This window comes from Pempheris klunzingeri, chromosome 1, assembly GCF_042242105.1.
Source record: "Pempheris klunzingeri isolate RE-2024b chromosome 1, fPemKlu1.hap1, whole genome shotgun sequence".
Classification (NCBI taxonomy): domain Eukaryota; kingdom Metazoa; phylum Chordata; class Actinopteri; order Acropomatiformes; family Pempheridae; genus Pempheris; species Pempheris klunzingeri.
In genome coordinates this window covers 3,531,501-3,555,488 of record NC_092012.1, presented here as the reverse complement: position 1 = coordinate 3,555,488, position 23,988 = coordinate 3,531,501, and the positions used below count along the sequence as shown (strand labels likewise).

At 41.5% G+C, this 23,988-nt stretch overlaps 3 protein-coding genes across 3 annotated transcripts in view; all 3 read left to right on the top strand.

Moving 5' to 3' along the window:
* The first annotated feature begins 1,898 nt into the window (after positions 1–1,898).
* Positions 1,899–4,083, top strand: LOC139204439 (troponin I, fast skeletal muscle-like). Its single transcript, XM_070834503.1, has 6 exons — positions 1,899–1,921; positions 2,074–2,110; positions 2,660–2,788; positions 3,161–3,250; positions 3,583–3,759; positions 3,908–4,083. The coding sequence occupies exons 1-6, from the start codon at positions 1,914–1,916 to the stop codon at positions 3,992–3,994; spliced, it is 528 nt and encodes a 175-aa protein (XP_070690604.1). The 5' UTR covers positions 1,899–1,913; the 3' UTR covers positions 3,995–4,083.
* Positions 4,084–5,165: 1,082 nt separating this feature from the next.
* On the top strand, positions 5,166–12,385 carry aph1b (APH1B gamma secretase subunit). The gene is made up of 6 exons (XM_070834389.1): positions 5,166–5,351; positions 6,971–7,141; positions 9,162–9,235; positions 9,476–9,598; positions 9,792–9,919; positions 10,901–12,385. Exons 1-6 carry the CDS (start codon positions 5,239–5,241, stop codon positions 11,066–11,068), a joined length of 777 nt encoding a protein of 258 aa, XP_070690490.1. The 5' UTR covers positions 5,166–5,238; the 3' UTR covers positions 11,069–12,385.
* An 8,667-nt stretch (positions 12,386–21,052) lies between these two features.
* Positions 21,053–23,988, top strand: part of otog (otogelin) — a 58,021-nt gene continuing 55,085 nt past the window's right edge. Inside the window, exons 1-3 of the mRNA XM_070831545.1 lie at positions 21,053–21,059; positions 22,107–22,208; positions 23,300–23,457. Of these exons, the coding sequence (XP_070687646.1) occupies positions 21,053–21,059; positions 22,107–22,208; positions 23,300–23,457 (267 nt within the window). The remainder of the gene's footprint in view (positions 21,060–22,106; positions 22,209–23,299; positions 23,458–23,988) is intronic.

The window sequence follows — 23,988 nt, the reverse complement described above, 5'->3', positions numbered from 1 at the left end:
ACATGTGCAGGTCTGAGCTGCTGCTGGTGCTGCTCTGCTCTCCTGTGGGTGGTGCAGGTTGACACTAACAGCTACACCCTTTAGTTCATCTGTTACCTGCTAAACATGAGCGAGTGAATGTGTTTTTTAGTCATAACTCAACCGTAAAAGATACAAAAAAATGTGACTTTTGCCTTAATAAGCTCATTCATTCACATTTAATGTTGTGTTTCAGAAAAGTTCTGTTATTTTTGGTTTCTTTTACTGTGTTGATCCGGTGAAACCACAATCAAACTATAATGGAAAAGCATTTGTGTGTGTGTGTGTGTGTGTGTCCCTCCCAGCAGCTGAATATATTGGGAACCAGTAAGAGCAATAAATCCTCCCAGTTTAGAGCTGACAGCTGCTGGGAGGTTTTTTCTGCTCCGCCACCAAACACACTTCCGTCCTGCTCTCAGAGTTAGTTATGACTTTTATTTTGAAGGTATTTAATGGCATTTACACACCTCTCTTATATTTATATTTATATTACCTTATGTATTATTTATATCATCTTATTTATATTATATTTTAGATGATCAATAAACCTTTCTTTGACCATTTTTTTTTTTAACTTTGAATGAAAACCTGTGATGTGTTTTGCTTCTCTGAGCTTCTCTGAGCACCATAAACAAAATTACATTCATCTCCATCATTCCACTGGTAGTGACAGACCTTTTTTTTTTAAACAACAAATCAAATCAAATCAAATCAAATCACTCTTCACTCTTCCATGAGTCATTATCAGAGCTATCTTTATTTCTCTTAAGCCATGAATGGATCTGTGCTGAGCTCCGTCACTGTGTGTGAAATAGCAGGACTGAAACGAGCACAGCGGTCAGCTGTTGCAGACTACAGCTGAGCTGACTCAGATGAAACCAAGGACGGCAGAAAAGCCCTCCACACTGTAAGAAACTGAGCTTCCTTTGTCTTTATGGACGATCGTGTGTCACGAGCATCACAGACGGCTCCGTATAAATACTTTTCTTTGTCTCCTGATAGCTGAGGTCTGTTTTTTCATGCTTAAAGCCACTTTTGTCTTCACTTACAGTAACATTAGACCATAGTATGAAAGAAATTTACAGTTCCTGTTAAGAAATTACTGGTTTTACTAGTTTTTGTATCTTTTAACACTTTCTGACTTCCTCCAAAGCCCATTAGCTCCCTTATAAAAGCATCAGCTCAGTCATTGTCTGACACAGCTGCTCACTGTAGTTTTGAGTTGATGTTACTCAAACTGCAGGAAATAGTGCATCTGTTGGGGACTATTGTCAGTGGTAGATTAATCTGTGTGTGTAGGATTGAGTCAAAATGTTAACTGTAAGCACGAGTTACACTTTTTAAAATAACTTTTCTCTCTTTGGCTTTCTATTGGATCTTTTATTCTATTTTATGGACTTATTTTTCTTATTTTCTTTGTGTAGTTTCTTCTATTTTGAGCTGTGTTCATGTCTTGAATGTGACATACATCCCTATTATTAAAGTTGTGTCTGTGTCCACAGTAATGAAGGAATATGTCATCCTGTACAACATCCTGTAGACTCTAAATGTACACACATAATACTTAATCATTTTCTTTGGTGTTTTGATTTCCAGACTTGTCCTTTAATTCATTAAAAAAAGCAGAAGTAAAACTGTGCAGAGTCTCTGTTGTGGTCCCACGTCGTCTAAAGATGCTTCCAGAAGAAAATTCCTGAAGAGTTTGTTAGAAGCTCAGCTGCTGCCGTCGACCCCTCTCTTAGGAATTCAACGGGCAGCTTCTGAGGACAACTGGTCCATCTCTCACACACACACACACACACACACACACACACACACTGAACCAACATCTATAAAGAGACCAGAAAGCCGGTGTTTCCATTCTTCTGTCGTCTCTTCTCTCAGCAGCAGGCAGGATGGCAGAGTGAGTCCTGATCTGAACTTTCTAAATCTACAAAACTCACAGAAATACTCATTAATCCTCTTCTTCTTCTCCTCCTCCATCTTCTTCTACTTGTACTTCTGCTTTTCCCTTTTCTCCTTCATCTTCTTCTACTTCTTTTTCTTCCTATAAAGGAAAAAGATGTCGACGAGCCGGAGGAATCACCTCAAGGTAGAGTAAGATGCTGATGAAAGGCGTTTTCTTAATTTCCAGATTTGTGAGGCAGCTTGTTAAAGAACTGAAATATCATCACTGTCTTAAATGGCCCCAAACAGCTTCCTTGTGGTACACCATTGCAACTCTTTCACATTTGAAAAACTACTATTATGAAATACATATTGTTTTTATCAAATAAATAACTGTTAAAGTTTGTGGTGGAAAATAAAATGTTCTGTAATGGCAGAATTGGTGATACAAACACAGAACATAAAGAAGGAGAATGAAAAAGAAGAAGAAAATATGACTAGACATTAAAATAACTGTGCTAAAATACATAGAACAATAATTTCTGTCCTAAACCTTCATATGTTGGTGCTGTGACTACATCCTAACATTAGATTTAAGTGGGTTATTTACCTGATTGAAAGACTTGAATAAAGATATCATAGCCTACACACACTTGCATAAACACTGGATTAAGACGCCACCTTGTCGTGGTCGTACTTTAGTGTCGGCCTGGTGGTCCGGTGCTCTGAACTCTCCCCTCATCTTCCTCTTCAGAGCTTGCTGCTGCAGATCGGTGAGGCGATGCTGGAGGAGGAGGCGCAGGAGGCCGAGACGGAGAAGATGAAGTACATGGAGGAGAACTGCCCCGCTCTCTCCATCCCAAGCTGCATGCAGGAGCTCCAGGTAAACATCCACCCTCTGGCTACTACAGGTGATATTAGAAGGTGGCAGGTCAGATGTTATTCTAATCTAAATGGGTATGTGTTACTCTACTTGCACATAACATCTGAACAAATGATCACTTCATTATTATCTCAACAAACACACAATGATTCCTCTTTTTTTTCCCATGAGTCTTTGAGTTTGGTGATGATTTTATTGCTGGCTATCAGAACTTGGTGTCTTGGTGTTTGGAGAACACTGCAGCTTATATCTATACTATAAACCAAAACAGAGAGCAGGACTTAAAGTAAATGGGCTCTGTAACATGAAATGTGAGAGAATGAATCCTCTGCTTGTTTGAGAAGGAAGTTTCTCTGTCTGTTAAAACACCAGGAGCTGTGCCGGAAAGTTCACAAGCAGATTGATTTGGTCGACGAGGAGCTATACGACATGACGATCAAAGTAAACAAGTCCAACGTGGAGGTACGTCTGGTGAAGCACAGTGTTGGAGGACCTGGACCTGAAACTGAACTGGAATCATTTTAATTTTAATTTTAATGTTAGTTCATGTGTTGACGGAGGTTCTGATGTGTGAGTCTGCACTCGATTGCTCTTACTGGTCACCATTGATGTGTCTCAGTAAACTACAATACAAAAACTGAATTTGAATGTGGAAGTTTGCAGAGAGTTGAACATATTTCTGTCCCAGTATTTAAAGGGCTACATATATTTTTCTTAATTTGGATGCATCTTGAAGACAACCCATGTGATTTAAGCAGACCAAAGGTTTTCAGCTCACGTGTCTTTTCTGTCAGATTGACGACCTGAAGGTGATGGTTCAGGACCTGAACGGGAAGTTTAAGAAGCCGGCCCTGAAGAAGGTGCGAATGTCGGCTGACGCCATGCTGTCGGCTCTGCTGGGCTCCAAACATAAAGTGTCCATGGACCTGAGGGCCAACCTGAAGCAGGTCAAGAAGGAGGTGAAAGACGAGGTGCGTACTTCAGGTTTCACATCAGAAGGACAGCTAACTTCCTCTTGCTCCTCTGATTTCTGTGCACTCATCTTTGATATCAAACTTTCTAACGTCTTAGAGAAAGTCTTAATGATTTGAATATGCTGTTTTTCTCTGTTTCTCTCAGGAGAAGCAAACAGGCGACTGGAGGAAGAACATCGAGGACAAGTCCGGGATGGACGGCAGGAAGAAGATGTTTGAGACAGAAGCCTAAACACTTGTTCTGCTGTGCTGTTGAGCAGCATTACTGATTTCTGTGTATTATGTGAGTCCACAATGTCGAAAGTTTGTATAAATGATTAAAAGAAATAAAGCATGTGGTGCTTTTGTGTGTTTCATGGTGATAATTTGATCGATTATAAGGAGCTACAGATCCAGGGGTGGAGGAGGTATTGAGTTAATGCACTAATACCACTCTGCAAAAGTAGAAGGACTAACTCTGCGTAGAAAATGTAAAATCTTAAGTAAGAAAGATGAACATAATAAATCATATGAGGCAACAACAACATATTAAAAGTAAAAGTAGGAGGAAAATGTAACTGTTGCACTATTATTTATTCTGTCACTAGATTATTATTATTGGTTGAGCTGCTCATATTGACTATTTTGTACTTATTCAGACTGCAACTAATGATTTATTTCCATTATAGATCAATCTACCGATTATTTTTTTCCATTAATCCATTGATTGTTTGGCTTTGTAAGGTTTTTAAAGGATTAAAGTATTATGAACTTCATTACCAGAAATTATGAACATAACTTTGTATGTTGACTAAAATGCTCCAGTTGATAAAATAAAGATTTATATTCTAGTAAGAAATGGACTACAGCTGTGTAAAATGCAACGCAACCGTTTGTGTGAATCTTTTTGAGTTATGGCTACTTCCTATCAAATTATTATTTTATTTTTATTATTCTATTATTATCATTATTATTATTATTTGACCAACGAATGAAAGTGAGATAGGGGACTAAGCTTTTCCTCTACAGTCAGAGGTATTTTAATTTAACTCTTACTTAATAACTGTTAGCATAAACACAAGTTTTTAAGCTGATTACTTGTAAAAATTAAGTTGTTCTAACTAGTTTTTCCAAAATATTCAAAAGATTTTTTTAGTATTACGTAACTTCAAGTTTGACAATTCAATTGCTCCAATTATATATATTTTTTTAAAAGCTTTTTCATGTTTTTATTCACATTTAATGTGTTTGTGTAATTACTTCTTTTGTCAATAAAGTTTTTTCCCCCCTCTCGGGTCATGTGACGAGGCCTGACGTCACGAGCAGCCCCTGTGATACGCTGCTTGAGGAAGAAGAGGAAGAAGAAACTCTCCCATCAGGGACAGCGAGGCAGGCTGCGATTTAAGAAAGTTTAGAAACCAGTATCCGTCACTCACGCTCGTAAGGAAACACAGAAAAGGCGCTTCGGGTCGCCGGTTTCTCCCACAAAGAGCCAAAATGACGGCGGCGGTGTTCTTCGGCTGCACCTTCATCGCCTTTGGCCCGGCCATCGCTCTGTTCCTGTTTACCATCGCCCGGGAGCCGCTCAGGGTCATTTTCCTAATAGCAGGGTGAGAGTAAGCTTATTATAAACGTGTTTTCATTATAACAGAGTCATTCAGACACGACTGTCGCGTTTACTCAGCAAAAACTTAGCATCTGCTAAAGCTAGCTTGCTAGCTAACAGACCGCATCATTAGCTAGCTGCTAGCTGCATTAGCTTCCATTGTCGGACACCCTGCTGTTACACAGCTGTTTTCTCTGTCACACACTAAAAATGACTCAGTCAGGCTGTTCAGGCTTTTTTCTTACACACATACGCGAAGACACACAAGAGATGATCCCTCAGATATTTATTTTAAAGGCCCAAACGTCCTCTGGTGTTAGCTTTGCTACCATTACCATTAACTTACTGGTATAGGCTTCTTCTTTTGTCGCTACTTTTAGCAGCTGGTGTTGTTTATGTTCAGACATCTATACGGTGTTACAGTTATTTTAGAGGCAATTAACAGTGATGTCCGTTAAACTGCTTAATATACTGAGCAGCAGGTGAAGAGACACTGTGTCCGATAATGGGAATATCAAGGTTCTGACGGGTTGCACTGATTTTCATCCACTGTTTTAAAACAGTCTGCAGAAACTCAACTAAACTTAAAGACTGAAGTAGTTTCAGAGCTGCTTTGACATTTTAAAGAACATTTCAATGCCTTAACTCTCTGTGCAGCATCAGTGAACAGTGCATTAGCTTATTGTTTGAATGGAAATGTTGTTGTCCAACTTGAGGTTAAGATAACTGAAACATGTAGTGTCAGTTTAATCCATGTTGATTGATTAAGGTTGGACTTTAATTCATTACTTTATTATATAATTTAAGGATACTGAATTCAGGGAGTGGTGATCAAAATCAAATGTTTCAAAGTGTGTGTGTTTTTGTTGTACCAGAGATGTATTAATTTAGTTTTTCCTCTATTTATATAAATGGGGATAATTCTACACTTAAGTAATCAATTAGCTGATTAGAAAATCAACAGAACATTAATCAGCAACGTTTTTTTGGTAATCGATTCATTGTTATTGTATCGATAACGATCGTATCATTATTTCGATAAGAGTTGAGACATTTCTCACAATTTTCTGACATTTCATAGATAAAAAAAATTACTGGGTTAATCAAGCAAATAACTAGCAGATTAATCAAAGATACTACTACTAATAATAATAACTAGGATTTATATAGAGCCTTTCAAGAAACTCTAGGATGCTTTACATAGAGAGAAAAGAAGAGGAAACAAGAGCAGGATGACGCAGAAAGATGAAACTAATCATTGTTTACGTGACGGCGTCAGAATATTAGAAATAACTGCAGTGCAGAAACCTGCCACACGATTCTGATAACGTCAACGACTACGAAGTTACAGCTCATTTGTAAATGGAAAGGGCATTCCAGTCTGGTTTTGTACCTGAGCCTCGGGCCAAAAATGGAAAGCCTGTGGAAAAACGAATACCTTGTGGGATTTGCCTACTTTAGAGTATTTTAGACTTTATACATCCACATTTGTGACCACTATGACGACCAAGCAAGGCTTAATAAAGCATGAACAAGTACAAGGAGCATAATTAAATGAATGTATTACCTGCCTGTGTCTGAGCGTCGTATCGTGTAACTAACGGTGTGTGTTTCCCCTCTCAGAGCGTTTTTCTGGCTGGTGTCCCTGCTGCTGTCCTCTCTGGTGTGGTTCATCTCGGTTCAGATCAGTAATAAGGACAGTGCGGCGCAGCAGAAAGGCCTCCTCATCTTCGGCGTGGTGCTGTCCGTCCTGCTGCAGGAAACCTTCCGCTTCGCTTACTACAAGCTGCTGAAGTAAGTCGCTGCCGTAGAGTCTCCGTTATTACACTGACAGGATCACCCAGATTATAGTTGGTGTCAATCTGCTCCTGAGCCTTTTACCAGCATAACCATGTATTTTTTGGCACCGTCTGATATAAAACCCGCCGTTTGCCGACTGTTTCTGTCAGTATTCTCTCTCCTTCCTCAATCTGTGGTTTGCCATTTTGAAGTCCAAGGTGCTAAATGAGGCAACAACAATCTTTACTGATAAAAAAAAAGACGAGTATAACTAGATAATGTTATTAAACCGATATCACAGAAGGATATCGATGTGCCATATCTACTCTTGGTGATGGTGGTGTGTCTCATGGGAGTCTTATGAGACCGAGTCGGAGCTTTTCCAAGCTGGTGTTGTCCAGTGCACTTCACACGAGCTTGATAATGGTTTAATAACGTTCTGCAGAGCTACACACAGCTGTTAAACCATCCGTGGTGTTAATGAGTCCTGTCCTATGAGTCCGGGCTCACCTCCCATGTGCAAATGTTACAACAAATGTATTATTGCTCTTATTCTTTTGTTTGTAAGTATTTATATTTGCATTTATCCATGTCTTAAATGCCTTTTAATGTCTTTTCCCTGAGTATCCTGTTTTGCATTGCCTGTCAAAGTACTAATATTATAGAAGGCCTGAATATGTGAGACTAGTTTTGGCATAAACTAGCTATTCTTTTGATTTTCTTTTTAGTACCTTCTTACTGATTTTTACAGCTTGTGTCGAGATGCCTGTGAAATTTTTACTACGAGAAATTTGACTGAAAAACAAACTGCATCTTTAATATTTACTGTAAGAAGGTTGACATCACATGTTGTTGGTGTAAAACAAATCAGAATTTTAAAGATGTCTTTCAGACCACCTGAGTCTCCTTTGAGTTTATTTAATTCTATCACTGGACTCTGGGACTCGCCTGATGTTATTGAGCACCAGCAACCACTAGATGCCACTAAGGATTTGTAATCTGTGAGTTACGTGTAGTGAAATAAAAGGTCAGTGCTGCCTGAAAGCAAAACCACCTGATGCCGAGACATATTGGCGGATACTCAGAGATAGCGATGATGATAATGATACTTCTGTTTGCTGCTGCTAGTTTGACAGCAGTATAATGTATCAGTGGGAAAGACAATGTCAGACTGATTCAGTTAGCATTTTTAGACCGTTTACTATGTTATATCTCATATACTTAATATTGCTGTTGACCATTTTGTTGTTTCTGAACTGTTTTTCCTTCAGTACGCTGTCATTCAACATGTGCAAACTTGAAATGTCTTTGAGTTTTGTGTTCATAATCAGCTTTTTGATGTTACAATATTGTTTGCGAGGTATTTCTTATAAATGTGATATCATATCAGAGATTGGCCTGCACGTAACCATCAATGTCATTAGTTAATCTGATGATTATTTTCTCAATGAAATGATAAATTGTTCTATAAAATGTGAAAAATCATAATTTTCTAGAATCCAAACTGAACGAATATCCTTTTTTCATACTGTAGTGAAATAAATGGAAATGCAATGATTGTATGTTTGAGATATTTATTGGAAAATGTCTAACCTGCATTAAAATAACCCAAAATTATAAAGACAAATGGCCAAGAACAGTCAGAACTGTCCTCTGATACCAGGTATTTTGTGTTTTTCCTTCTTCTTTTTTAGCTCCAGGAGTTTTGTCATTGTGGAAAACTTTTTGTTACACACGAATTCATCTTATAACAAAAAAAAACTATAAATCATGAAAGGCTTCTGCACTCTCATCATCATCATCATCATCACCATCGTCACGCCCTGACGAGTAGTTTCCCACCGTGTTTGTCTGCCCTGGTGTCCGTTTGTTCTAGTTCGTTCCAGTTTCCCACCTTTCGTCTTTTTCTGTTCATTGTTGCCGCTCGTATCATCTTCCACCGACTGACACACATATTCACCATTGATGTTCTTGTTTACGGCACACAGTGAAGCGACGGGCCAAACAGCTGATGTGTGTTTGTGTTCTCCTGCAGGAAGGCGAATGAAGGCCTCCTCGCTCTCAGCCAGGAGGAAACCATGCCGATCTCCATACGGCAGCTGGCCTACGGTACAGTTAGAGTTCCTCACATCATCTTCACCGTCGGGGCTGAAAATCACACGTTTCACCACAAAATTCCCTGTGGTGGACAAACTATCTCACCAAAATGCGGTTTCTATTTCTAAATAACCTTAAAAGTGTCTTGTTGCAGACTGAAATTGGCTGTGCCGGTGTAGCAGGCAGATTTTTTGTTGTTGTGTAAAATGCATCAGCGGAATAAAACGCTCCTCTGTCCTCGTCTTGTCTCAGTGTCCGGCCTCGGCTTCGGCTTCATGAGTGGAGCGTTCTCGGTGGTGAACATCCTGGCCGACTCCGTGGGGCCGGGCACCATTGGGATCCATGGAGACTCGCAGCATTACTTCCTGTCCTCAGGTACCAACGTCAGCAGAAGTGTGCAGTTGGATAAGAGCCATTTTTGGTTGCGTCCACGATAAAGAAGCGTGTATTTAGTCTGTAAGGCCTGTACGCTGTTTTAGCTTGAAGTTGAAGTAACACCACAATAATGTGAATTTGATAAGCAGAATCTTAGTTGGAGTTCCTGCATGTAACACTTTTCCTTTTCCAGCCTTCATGACGATGGCCATCATCCTGCTTCACATGTTCTGGGGTGTCGTCTTCTTTGACGCCTGCGAGAAGCAGCGCTGGTGGGGGGTGGCTGCCGTCGTCATCAGCCACCTCATCGTCTCCTGTCTGGTGAGTGTTGCACCAGTGTTGGTCGTGTGGCTTAAAGGATATTTTTAAACCTGGTCCCTTTTTATTTTTTAAATGCAAATGTTGGATTTGAAATGACTGAGTACTGGTGGAGTTGGCTCAGTAATCACCTCAGCTAGCAGTCGTGAAACAGGCTGTAATATTAATCCTTTGGGGCAACTGTACCTGCCAAAGCACATCTCCACTAAAAGTGCTTGTTTTTACCAATGACAGGCTCAGATTGTTATTCTAAGTGTCTGACAACAGTTTGGAAAAGATCCCCACAGATAAAGACCTGTAAGATCCTTTTTGTTTGACCAGAAACAGATGTTATATCGCTCGCTCCAAAGCCACCAGACTCCATTCACAAAAACAGCAATTTCACCTTGCAAAAAAACAGAAGTGGTGGTCTGCTGCTGCCTCGATCGGTCAGTTTATTTGTGTTATTGTTTGTTAAACTAATATTGTGTTGGATCCAAACCTACGCTTCCAAACCCCAAAGTCTCACAAAAAAACTTAACAAACTGCCCAATTGAGGCAGCAGTAGAACAGCAACTCCTTTGTTCTGTGAGGTAAAATTACTGCTTTTGTCAATGGAGTCTGGTGGCTTTGAACAGAGCGATGTAACAGTTGTTTCTCTCTGGAGGGATTCATTCTTTATTATTGTCAGACACTCTGAATCATAATATTAGCCAGTTGGTGGCAAAAACATTGTAGTTGATCGGTGTGGTTGCCCAAGAGGACTACATTACAGCCTGTAGGTGGCTGTCGGCTGAGGCGATCTACTGGATCACTTACAAAACATTTTGTACTTACCTGCCATTTTGAATCTAGAATATGTAAAAATGTTTTTGAATTATCCTTAAAGTCCATGTAAATACAGAAAATAGCACTAAAAAGAAGGAAAACAGGAAAAAAGCATAAATGTGGTTTCTGGTTATTATTTTTTTGTGGTTTTTCACGTTTTGTGTTGATCTCCTCCAGACCTTCCAGAACCCAGAGTACGTCGGCAGCCTGGTTCCCACCTACGTCATCCTCTTCCTGATGGGCGTCTGGGCGTTTTACTCCGCCGGCGGTTCGCTCAGGAACCTCAAACTCTGCCTCACCTGCAAAGACAAGGACTTCCTGCTCGCCAACCATCGGCCAAGATAACGCAGCACGCCAGGCTGTGTGCAGGACTCTCTATCCAAAGATCACGAGTTCACACACACACACACACACACACACACACACTGAACACAGCGGAGGAGGAGTGTTAACCTTCTGGTAATCTGCTGTTTCACTTAAGAGGTATTTCATCATCTTAAGTCTAAAACATAATTCACGCAGAGGAAGTCTCTTGATATAAAGGAACAAAAATGGGAGATAATTTTGATTCACAAGCTCAGTTTGTTTTGTATGGATTTAATTTACATCTAGTGCTGAGGTCCTATTCAAAAACACACAACCTCCCCAGTGGCTGATGGCGTTCCCTGTTTGTTACCTGATGCTCTAAAAGAAACAACAGACCATCAAAGGATATTTTAAGTCAGCGACTCTGTACATATTCTCCTGTTTTCATCTGTTTTCTGACAGCTATCTTCTTTAAACTGTGTCAAATCATTCAAAGGGTGGATTTATCACTTAAGAACTAAACTTTTTGTGTACATATTTATGCATTTGTAATTCCCTGATGTGTAGATAGTGATAAGTTTTAATCTTTTTTTTCTTCTTTTGGAGATGTAATTCTCTGATTATCTTTAGTCAGTGTGAGAACATGCCTTTGATTTGAAATGAACACACATTAACAGCAGCAGAGAGGACATGACTGCTATTTATTTGTTTTTATCCCGGTTACCTTGAGGTACACACATTTATTCCTCCTGTAGAACGTCTTAGATTATCTCACCATGAGTATTTATGTCTTAATCAAAGGTAAAAGACTGATGACATCATTTTTCATTTCAGCAAATTCAATTTTCACAACGTTTTTTTTTCCTCCTGTCAATCAACATCACAGATTTTGCCCCACTGCTGGTTCTTTTTGGAGGCGAGCAGCTTTAGAGGAACTAGAAAAAAACTGTAACTGATCACTGATGCAGATCGACGTCTTTACCTGAAAGTAGCAGGAGTCCAATAAAAACTCTCAGCCTTTGTACAGATTAGCAGACAGTTCACTTTATTTCTCACCCGTTTGTACACAATTATAAAATCTTAGTTAAGAGCAGGAACGGGTGGAGGTGTCGGCTCAGTGATCTTTGAATGTTCAATTTCATTGTTGCCTTTTTTTTTTTTTTGATGTTTTAGTTGCTCACGAGCGAACGCCGGACTTGAGCCGGCGTCCGATGTGTCAAAAATTCCAAACAATGAATGTTTTTCTTTGCACCTGATTTTGTTTTTGTCGCCGATCTTGTCTGCGTGTGTCGCAGTCTGTCGTGTTTCACGAGGATGGGATGGATGCTAGCAACTAGTTAAAGATGTAAATTGTCACCCTTTGGTGTTCGGCGTGTTGCTTTCCTCGAATTGAATTTGGTTCGTTCACACAGGTAGAGAAGAGACTCACACCCAGTTTATCATTTAGCCGAAACTTCCACAGGACAGTACGACAACAAATCCTCCCTTCATGAGGATTAGCGGGTTCATTTTTACCTTAGTGATCAGTTTGGAGCATGTTCATGGTGCTGTTGAACCAAATTCCATTGTACACAGAAGAGGCATTGATGATGACATGCATAATTTTTACTGTTTGCTAGGTTGGGAATATGCTTGAATTTGAATATACTGCTTTAAAAAAAACTGGTTTCATCTATACAATCACTCATTTCACCAAATCTCTTTTAATATTTTAAATCAAATGGTTCCTGTCACCTCATTTGTTTGTTGTCTCCAGAACTAGATTGACTGACACAGACGTCCAAATGAAAACGGGGCCGTTTTGCCGCTCTGGTTTAGGTGTAAATCCGCCGTCATTGAAGGTAGCAAGCTATGATATCTATACTTATACTATGATACCTGCTCATCAGCTACTTGAGAACTTCAACAACATGCCAGGCTGTTGTTAATGAAAAATACGTCTTTGTCGTTGAGCCACTGGAAGGAGAGGAAGGCTGCAGAAAGATCGACCTGTTTATGATGTAGGAGCTACATAAGTCTTCTGTTGATCCCTCACTCTGAAACATTACAAATCCTGATTAAAACCTAAAATCAACATTGATATAAACAGCTGGTGAAATAAACTGATAGCTGCAGGTATCCAGGAACTATAGCAACTATAGGAACACTTCAGATGTGATCATTAAGGCTTTGAGAGAGCAGAAATGTTTGGTTGAAACGCCTTGAAAGTGCTTGAATTTTCCTCCCAAGAAGCTGCACGAGCCCTCACAACAGCAGACCCACTCCTCAAGTCCTCCCACAACATCTAATGTCATGCAGAAGCGCAAAAAAATCTACAGAAAACAATCAGTTATTTCATGGGCGCTTTAATGAGCAGTCTGCAGTGCACAAAGCAGGCGCCAGGTTTCTACTACAGAGTGTGTGTGTTTGTGTGTGTGTGTGTGTGTGAGATGAAATAAATGCCTTGTACGCTTCAGCAGGATGCTTCAGTTTTCACATCTGTACAGACGAGGAGCCGCAGGAGAGGCTGTGTGAGAGTTTTAGGAGATTAACAAACATTCAAAATCAGAAATCACTTCTACTGTTTTTATGTTAAAACCTCCCTCCGTCCTCCTCCTCCCCCCCCATCCTCCTCCGTCCTCCCCCCCTTTCTCTCCTGGTCCTGTTTCCATTTATGAAAGCAGACACCTCCCGGCCGGGCGACACAAAGCCTTTTGGGGTCTCTGAGGGCTTCAGTCAGTCAAAGGCCTTTTTACCCAGACAGCAAGCAGACAGACAGACAGACGGACGCAGGAAGCGTTTCCTCTGCTGGAAAAAAAATACAGACTTTCACATGCTAATACACGTCTGTGCAGCTGGTGACACGGAGGTCACCTCGGCAGCATTAAAGGTTTGTGTTTCCTGTCGGGTATCAGCAGGTTGCATGTTCAGGTTCAGATCAGGTCGTCACAGTCTGACCAGCAACCAGAGGACATCCAGCTAAAAGGAAAACCAATCAGAGGATAACTGGTATTTCTAAACCTGAGCCTGATTTTTTTTTTTTTTTACATATTTTGGAATCCTTGTAATAAAATCTTTCAGGGCAACAGTGCCCAATTCAAGTACACACACTAAAAATGCTTGTTTTTCCCACTGACAGGCTCAGATTGTTATTCTAAGTGTCTGACAACATTACAGAGAGGATCCCTACAGAGAGAGACCTGGAAGATCCTTTTGGTTTAACCACCAACAGCCGTTATATTGCTCTCTTCAAAGCCACCAGACTCCATTGACAAAAATAGACATTTTACCTGGCAGAACGCTAGAGTTGCTGGTCTACCGCTGCCTCGATTGGTTAGTTTGTTTGTGTGACAAATAGTATGTTGGATCCAAACTGGCTTTTTAAAGCAACAAAACCACAAAATAACACACGAAAACAAGTTGATCAAGATAATGGTGGACCAGCTGGTACCATGTAAAATTACTGTTTTTGTCAAAGGAGTCTGGTGGCTTTGAAGAGATCGACATAACGGCTGTTTGTGGTAAAGCAAAAAGGATCTTTCAGTTCTTTGTCTGTAGGGATCCTTTCTGTAATGTTGTCAGACACTTAGAATAACTGAGCTGAGGTGACCAGTTCACAACAGTTTGTAACTACCAGTCATTTTGAACCTAAAACATGTAAGAATGTGGCTCAGGTTTAAAAAATAGTGGAGTTATCCTTTAAGGATTTCACTTCGACACACCCTAATTTGGAAAAAGTTATTTTTTAAAAATGAATTTAGTATAAATCTCACTATTATTTCACCCCTTAATTTAATATTTCATATTCGTTTGTTTATTCAATACATAAATTTAATTTCTAGTACGATGCAAATATAATTCCTGAGAAAACATTGATGGAGTGAAGGAGCCCTTTTGCTGTGAGTGTTTCCAGAAGATCTGAGCTTAATTAGCTGCAGTAAATATGTGTTTATGTGTAATTTCCCCTTTGTGCCCCCACAGGCTGCAGTGAGCCCCCCCCCCCCCCCCCCCCCCCCCCCCCCCCCCCCCCCCCCCCCCCCCCCCACTGGCTGTGGGCCACAGGGGGGCGCTGTTCTCGCGGCCTGTCAGGCTCAGGTGCTTCAGGTAAAACCCTCAGGTTATAATTCAGGTCTCCAAGGTTTGATTCAGGCTTATTTTAAAAACTGAGACACGATTTTTTTTTAATTTGATTTATATTTAGTTTATTTGTGAATTAAACTCCTCATAAAAGCGCAGACAGGAGGTTTAAACTTGATCTCTGCAGCTCAGATCACCAGTGCGCGCAGTCTACCTGCTCTGCGTGCGTCTGGCCCCGCCCACCCGCGCACCCACCTGTGCATATTTTATGCTAATGAGCAGGTGCCTGGGTTCTTGAGGCGCGCGGCGGGTCGCTCGGGGATGAGCCGGATGGAGCAGCGCAGGGAGCAGCGGGAGTCCAGCCGGAGGGTTTTCACCAGGTGATGCTGTCCAAACCCGACTGACTGCGGATCCGCGAAACACGAATGGATCCCTATTTAAGACGGAGCTGGAAAAGGCTTTTTCACGTATTCTCTTTGTATTTTGTCCTAATTTATCAAGGTGAGTCGGCTCCGATCGGCTGTTTGCACCTGCGCTGTTTTTATAGGTGCTCAGAATTAATTAGGAAATCAAATGTCAGCGGTTTTGCCTTCCACATGTGGCAGCTCGGTGTCTTTCCTGCTCTTAAAACTGTCCTCAGTTAATTGCCTCCATCTGGATTTTGCCCCTCAGGTCAGCTGACTTTCTTTATTCTTATTGATTGATTTATTTGGACTATTTGTTGTTGTTTTTTCCTTGATTTCAGCGCATCTGTCCTGGGGCGTAGAGAGAGACAACCTTTCTAACTGGAATGAATTTAATAAGTGAGTTTATTTTAAAGTGTTTTCAAGTATTAGCACATTGTTTCATCATAATTTCACATGTTTTTAGTTTGATATAATATGTGTGTATTTATAATGGCAGTTTAGTGCATTATATCCTATATGCATAGTTTATATATATATTTATTTATAATATCTAATTATTTTTTGCTTTATGCATGTGGTATAATGTGTTTTACTCCTATGGTTTATAATATATAATCATTTGAAATAATAATAATATCCAAAGGATGTTAGGGCTGGAATAATTGGAAGATAGATCAGCTCTAGGCCAATAGTTTGATAATCAATTGATTTTTTTTATTAATTTTTAAAGCAAAATTAAAAAACAAAATTAATTGGCTGTTCTCAAATGTGAATATTTGTTTTTTTTTTAGTTCTTTATAAAAAAAAAAAGGTAAAGCGTAAGAAGATTTTTGGCTTTTGGACTGTCGGTCGCACAAAATATGTCGACTTTGGCTTTGGGAAATTAGATTTTTTTTACTATTTTCTGATAATTTATAGACGAGCTGATTAATCAGTTGGTTGAGAAAATATTTGGTAGATTAAATTGATGTGGACAATGAGTGTTAGTTGCAGCCGTAGGTGTTTCAGGTGGACATTTCCAGTGGTGTGTCTTAGAGCAGGCACTGCTGGTTTGATTGATTGACAGCTTGGGTTTTATTTTGTGGTTTTTTTTTTTTTGGTGGTTTGGCTGATCCTGGTTGGTGGTGGGTTTGTGGTGTCAGGGGGAAAGCTGCAGCGGGAACAAACCTCTCCTTGTTCTCTCTGTCCCAGCAGTGGGAGCAGCAGGATAAAGCAGCAGAAATGGGACACCGCTTCCCAGGGAGGGCAGGTAGGCAGCCACATTGATCACTGATGCTGATGGAGCTGCTTCAGGCGGCGAACACACAGCCAGAGATCACCAGAAAATCACCAAAACACAGAGACAAGCAAACTACAAACCATCACCTGACGGGGCTTTTATGCCAATAATTTTTACCCAGTTATCCAGTAAAAACTTCCAATATTTTCATTATTTTCTCATAGACAGAGCAAACACAAGACTAGATATATAGTAAACAATATATTTAATTTAAATACACACAAGAATGTAAATAAACACTGCATATGTACAATAAATTATGTTATTATTATATTAAATCAGATTATTTGCAATTTGATTTTAATTCAATTCACTTCCAAAAACTCACCTACAGTGGTTTTGTGGTTTCATTGTGATGTTTTGCAGTTATGGTTTTGTTTTCATTGTAAAAATCCACACTGGTTGAGCCACGTCTTTAAAATACATGTAAGTCTGTGCAAAAAAAAAAAGACATAATTCCCATGAGATCAAGCTGAAACTGTAGCTAGATGACTTGTAAAGATATGAGGTGAAAATATGCGTTCTTCTCTACTGGTGTGCATCACAGCATGTTATGTAAAATTGCTCCGCAGTGACATTTGTGCCTCTAAGAACGGACATGTGAAGGAGTCCCAGCAGGAATATACAGTAGCTGTTCTGTTGTCTCACTCTTCTGCTATCAGAGCCTCCATCAGCCTGAATGTGGTCGCTCCTTTTGTCCGGCTTCCCTTTGGCTCGGAGAGGCGTGAGAATCCGGTCCAAACTATAGGAGTTAGTAAACGAACAAAGCAATTAGTAGCACAGGTCGCAGGTTACAAGTATTCGGAGCGGATCTATCTCACGTCAGATCTGAGAGCACGCAGCTCACTCACAGCTCAACCGATGCATCGCCACATCTGGGTCGACTCTCTGCTGTGTTTGTGCTTGACCCGTTCAGTCTCTATATCCTGATACTGATCAGTGATTAATAATTCATTGTCCCGAAACCCCCTCATATTCACCCCCCTCCCCTTCCCTTCGCCCATGCCAACAGCTTTGTTCCTGCTCTTTGAGATGAAATCCTTGGTTTGAGAGCTCAGGTATCCAGAGAGGCTCAAAGTGCAGAAACAGCATTTGACTGATAGAATTTAATGCTGATATTCTGAAAACAGAGCTGCTTTTACTGTATGTTTTCTGTTCAATATCTGACCATCACAATCCGATCATTTATGAGTTTTATTCGTCCGAGACCACCTCCAAAAACCTAATAGTCTAATTTTAGCAGCTCTGCATGATAACCTGTAAAACAAATTCACATTTTAGGTCAGCAAGGTCGATAAACATCCCCCTCGCTGCATGTCTCACATGACAAAGATCATCCAAAGTGGAAAAACACACGGGGGAGGTGGCGGAGGAGACCTGGATGGGAAAGCTGAGTTGGAAGTCACAGAGGAGTCGTTAATGAAGGCTGGATGACAGCTCTCTTTCTCTCCGGCCTCTTCTTTTCCCAGCGGTTCCATCCTCACCAGTCGGGACTCTGCTTTGGCAACAGCCAGCGTAATTCTGGGAGGAATTTTTGCCCCAACAAAACACAGAATTGTAAAAGCTTTGGGTGTCCTGCATTTTAATCAAATCTGTATTAATCTGTCACTCGAGAGCTGAGCTTGTTTTTCAGATTTGCTTGATTTTATATTAAACTCATGGAATTAATTAAAGAATCAGACTGTGTTACAAGGACTTAATTTTGGTTTGCTGAAACTGGCTTCTTCCTCTCTTTGCCAAACAGAGCCAAGGCCCAATGTGAAAATGATCAGATTTAATATATTTGGTTGGAAGAGGCTCTGAAACATTGTTGGGTAGGATCAGATTATTTATAGCTGAGTGGTTGCAACTGTTGCATAAAATATCCGTTGATACAGTTTCTCTCCTTGAAGGTCCTCCAGCCAGAAGCTGTGTTAGGAACCAACATGTCCTCCTCCAGTCATTCACCGGTCAGCCGGACCGCTGCGTCCAGCCGGACGTCCTCCAGCACAGAGGGGACACCGACCTCCTCATGGACGCTCGGCTCTGACCAAGCATCTGCAACCACAGCACCATCAAGAACAGTGGCACCCAGCCAATCACCAGGCAGCACAGCACAAACCAGCCAATCACCAGGCACCACAGCACAAACCAGCCAATCACCAGGCACCACAGCACAAACCAGCCAATCACCAACAGCCACAACACTGGCCAGTCAATCACAAACCAGTGTAGCACCATCCAACCAACCACACGGCAGAACAGCATCAGCCAGCCAATCAACAACAAACACAGAACCAACCAGCCAATCACAAACAAGCCCAGAACCACCCAGTCAACTAGCAACCACAACAGCATCAGCCAGCCAATCACCAGGCAGCACAACACAAACCAGCCAATCAACAACAAACACAGAACCAACCAGCCAATCACAAACCAGCTCAACACCATCCAGCCATCTACCCACCACAACAGCATCAGCCTCCCAATTACCAATGAATACAATACCAGCTGCTCAATCGCTAGGCAGTACAACACAAACCAGCCAATCACCAATAAACACATCATCAGTCAGCCAATCACAAGACAGCACAACACCATCTAGCCAATCATCTACCAGCACAAAACCACCCAGTCAAACACCAACCAGTACAGCACCACCTGGCCAGTCACCAAGTAGCACAGCTCCAGCTAGCCAGTCACCAACCAGCACAATAAAATCCAGCCAATCACCAATAGGTACAACGTCAGCCACGAAATCATCAGGCAGCACAACAACAACCAACCAAACACCAACCACTACAGCTCCACCCAGCCCCTCACCAACCAGTACAGCTCCGCCCAGCCCCTCACCAACCAGTACAGCTCCACCCAGCCCCTCACCAACCACTACAGCTCCACCCAGCCCCTCACCAACCAGTACAGCTCCACCCAGCCCCTCACCAACCAGTACAGCTCCACCCAGCCCCTCACCAACCACTACAGCTCCACCCAGCCCCTCACCAACCACTACAGCTCCACCCAGCCCCTCACCAACCACTACAGCTCCGCCCAGCCCCTCACCAACCAGTACAGCTCCACCCAGCCCCTCACCAACCAGTACAGCTCCACCCAGCCCCTCACCAACCAGTACAGCTCCACCCAGCCCCTCACCAACCACTACAGCTCCGCCCAGCCCCTCACCAACCAGTACAGCTCCACCCAGCCCTTCACCAACCAGTACAGCTCCACCCAGCCCCTCACCAACAAAGATGGCATCACCCAGCCAATCTAGCACAGTACCAGCTAGCCAATCATCAACCAGCACGATAAAATCCAGCCAATCACCAAACAAGACAGAGCCAGCCAGTCAATCACCAGTCAGCAATACAACAATTAAAACCTTATCTGACCATTCAGCAGGCAGGACTGCAAATCCTAGCCAGTCATCATCCAGCCGAACACCACTGAGCCAATCAACGACCAACTCAAAAGCATCAAACCAATCATCGCTCACCTTAGCATCCTCTAGTCTTCCACCAATCAATCTAATGCCGGCAAATCAGTCCACAAACAGCTCAAAAACACCACACTACGCATCATCCAGCTTAACGTCACATAACCATTCACTGTCTGACCAATCCCTGACCAGCTCGGCACCACCAAGCCAACTGTCGTCACCAGGAAACACACTGAACAGAGTCGTTTCACAAGACGAGCGTCCAGTTAACATTTCACTGCTCACCAGGCAGGCCAAAGAAGCGCTGAAGTCATCGCTGCGTAGGGCTCCAGGTGGGTTTATCAACGCTCGTATGGATGTTGAGTGTGTGCAAAGAGCGTTTGATTTGAAACTGCAGCGTCACAAATCACACCAGCACTTATTCACATCTTATAATCAGGGAAGGGACTTGTGGAAAAAGTAGACTAAAGACTTTTTTTAAGAGTTCAAACTTGAAGGATAACTTCAGTGTTTTAAAACCTATGTTCTATCAGAGTAGGTCCACTAAAAGTGCTTGTTTTGGCCACTGATAGGCTCAGATTGTTATTCAAAGTGTCTGACAACATTATGGAAAGGATCCCTGCAGATAAAGACCTGGAAGATCCTTTTTATTTAACCAGAAAGAGCCTTTAAATCGTTCTCTTCAAACACACCAGACTCCATTGACAAAAACAGTAATTTTAGCTCTCAGAACATGGGAGTTGCTGGTCTACAAACTAGCCAACATTAGGTGTTAGTTTGAGACGGGATGCAAAAAACCCAGTCTCCAGTTGAACAATATGAAACCCAACCACCACGTGACCTAGACACCCTTCCTTGTCGACATGCCATGTAAACGACATACCGTTACCTACATTGGCAGTGAATGTTTGGCATAAATCGCATGTTGCAGAATCATCCCATCTGATTAGGTTGCACTGAACTGTAACGGGTGAATGAGCCGTCTGTCCCGAAACACTCACTACGTTTTGTCAGTTCTGTGCCTTTGGTGTAAATGCTGCAGATCTGACAGGTGTTCTGACTAAAGAGATCCACAGTTTTCAAACCGTTATCTCCGGATGGCATTTTTGAAGCGCCAGAACGTTGTGTAATGTGGCTTTAAATGGAGCAACAAGTGAGCCCTCTGTTTTATTTCCCCCTCGCACAGTGAACAGAAGGAAAATAGCTTTTATCTGATTCCTCCCCCCCTCCAACCCCACAAACCCCCTGTATGGTACCTGTGCTTGTGTGGGACGTGGCTGACTGGGCAGACAAGCTTCAAGCCCACTGAGCAGATGGTGTTACTGCAGGTTGAGGAGCCATCGTTTGGTGTTTGGTGGTGCGTTCAGTGACTGGAACATTTGTTGGGGCCCCACAGCTGCATGTAAATGCCGACAGGTGGGGGCGGGGCTGACAGATGGCGACTCTACCTAAAACTCATTACCTGCAGATATTAGTTAGTTAGTTTTTGGAGAAACAGTTGTGTTTGGTCTATAAAATATCTTTCTGAGAGCTCAAGGTGACGTCTCCAAATGTCCCGTTTGGTCCAAATCCAAAAGATATTCATTTTACAGCGATATATAACAGAGAAAAGCAGCAAAACCTCACATTTAGGGATCTAGAGGCACATTTAAACAAATATTTCTGCTCTAAATAAATATATTATCTGCTCTGTCTTACTTTTTTCCTACTTATTAAATACTAAATGATTAGACACTAGAGATTCTGCACCCTATCAGACAGTTTTACGCTCTTTTTCCAGATGTAATATCAGGTAATGTTCAGGTGAAATGCTGAGCAGTGAAATGTGTATCAGTGAAATAAGCAGAAAAAGGAAAAGTTTCTTTTTTCAGGTTTCCAGTCTGGTGAGCGACGGTCTGACTGTTTGTTTCCTTCCAGCAGAGCCATGTGTCTTTCCCTGCCTGAACGGAGGACAGTGCGTCCAGTCGGAGTCATGTGACTGCAGCTTGTATCAGGCCACCGGACACAGATGTCAGACAGGTAAACCACACACCTGACATTCTTCTTTTTACAAACTGTTTTGTGTCCATTTAAATGCTGTAAATGAGAAAAGCAATCATCACTGGACATTATAACATCGTATGAGCTGCAGCATTGGGGGATTTTCACTACATGAAATAAAATTACTAAAAAACTAAATTATAGCTTTTTTCAGTTTTTATCATCCTGCAATTATCAACAAAGTTTAGTTGAGAAGACAAAAGTGTTTCAATGCAGAAACAAAGGAAATACAGTTTTCATTCCTGTGCTTTTATGACTAATTAGTTGGGTTGTTCATTATGTATAAAAGAATTTGACCTGTTTTAAATTAATTTTTCAATATAATTAACAGATTTTCAGGTTAACTCAGTTGTAGTTTGAATGAAACATTTGAATGGGTCTTGTTATTTCTAAAATCGTATATATATATTTGTAAAACAGTCCTAAAACTGGCTGAGGGGTGAGATCATTTCATGTCAGCTAATCAACAGCCTGATTCTGTCTTCTGACACATTTCTGCACTGATACAAAAAGTTCTATTATTTGTTAGAGGTTTTAGCCTCTTTTAGCTCTGTGTTTTGGATTGCACATTCACTTTTTGTCTCATCAACTTCAGCAGTCAAACACCAGCTTAGAGACAGAGTTAGAGACTAGCTGCTGAAAAAAGTGGGCAATAACACATGCAAACTAAATGATTGAAGTATCGGTGGACTACCAACTCCTGAGTTATGTGAGGTAAAATTACTGTTTTTGTCAATGGAGTCTGGTGGACTTGAAGGGGGCGAAGTTCCCCATCACTAAGGGCCGTCTGGTGGTAATGTAAAGTCTGGAAAATATTCTCAATATAGCATATACTTAAACTGATGGTGATTCTTTTAGGTGGACATTTTGTTTTCATAGCCAAGTTCTGTTTTTCTGCTAAATACCTCACACAACCCTACTTCAAAAAAATCTAAACAACCCCTTTAAGTGACATTTCTATTACTAAATGTCTGTAAAACTAGATTTCCAAAATGTTTTTTCCTTTAACACCAACTAGCAGCTGATTCCAACTGATGGCAAATCCTCTCATAATCATTTCATCTGTCCAGTTCCAAATCCCGGCTTTGAGAGGGAGATGACGTGCAGGACGTGGGCTCAGCACAACTTCGAGACCTTCGACGGCCTCTACTACTACTTCCCGGGTCGATGCACGTACACTCTGCTGAAGGACTGCGAGGACACCACCCAGGCCAGCATCGCCGTCCAGGTTAGTCCAACCGCACCGCAGACGAAAGTAAAAGCTTCCCAGAATGTTTCGCTCCGACGCCTGCCTCCATTTGGGGAAAGTTTGGACTCTGTGGCGTCCTGCTCCGAAACACACTCCTCTTTCTGACTTCTGCGAGGTTCAGTCCCAGCCTGAGGAAAAGATTTGCTCTGAAGATTAGTGAAAGCTATCTGGTTATTAGAGTCAATTACCATTAAATACTGCAATTACCTACTATGCCTTGAAAGCATCTGCAACAGACCGGGACTTTGTTCCCCTGAAAGGCAGCAGATACCGTATCTGTGTATGGGAAAACCAAACCAAACTGGGAACACGAAGAGATCCGAATGCATAATGAGCACTGATAGTGCATTAATGATGAGGAGCATTTTGTAAACAAAAAGAAAATATAAAATGGAAATGCTGCAAATCCAATAACCAGAACATGTTAGAGTTCTGTGTGTGTGTGTGTGTGTGCTTGTCTGTTACCTTTAGGGTCAAGTTTCAGTGTTTAAACCAGCCTTATAGGGAAAA

Excerpts from the sequence above, each read along its gene's own strand:
- LOC139204439 (XM_070834503.1), top strand. Across the intron at positions 3,251-3,582 it reads TAAACAAGTCCAACGTGGAG|ATTGACGACCTGAAGGTGAT; the intron begins GTACGTCTGGTG and ends CTTTTCTGTCAG. Across the intron at positions 3,760-3,907 it reads AGAAGGAGGTGAAAGACGAG|GAGAAGCAAACAGGCGACTG; the intron begins GTGCGTACTTCA and ends TGTTTCTCTCAG.
- aph1b (XM_070834389.1), top strand. The coding sequence starts at position 5,239 with ATGACGGCGGCGGTGTTCTTCGGCTGCACCTTCATCGCCTTTGGCCCG. Across the intron at positions 9,236-9,475 it reads CATACGGCAGCTGGCCTACG|TGTCCGGCCTCGGCTTCGGC; the intron begins GTACAGTTAGAG and ends GTCTTGTCTCAG. Across the intron at positions 9,599-9,791 it reads GCATTACTTCCTGTCCTCAG|CCTTCATGACGATGGCCATC; the intron begins GTACCAACGTCA and ends TTCCTTTTCCAG.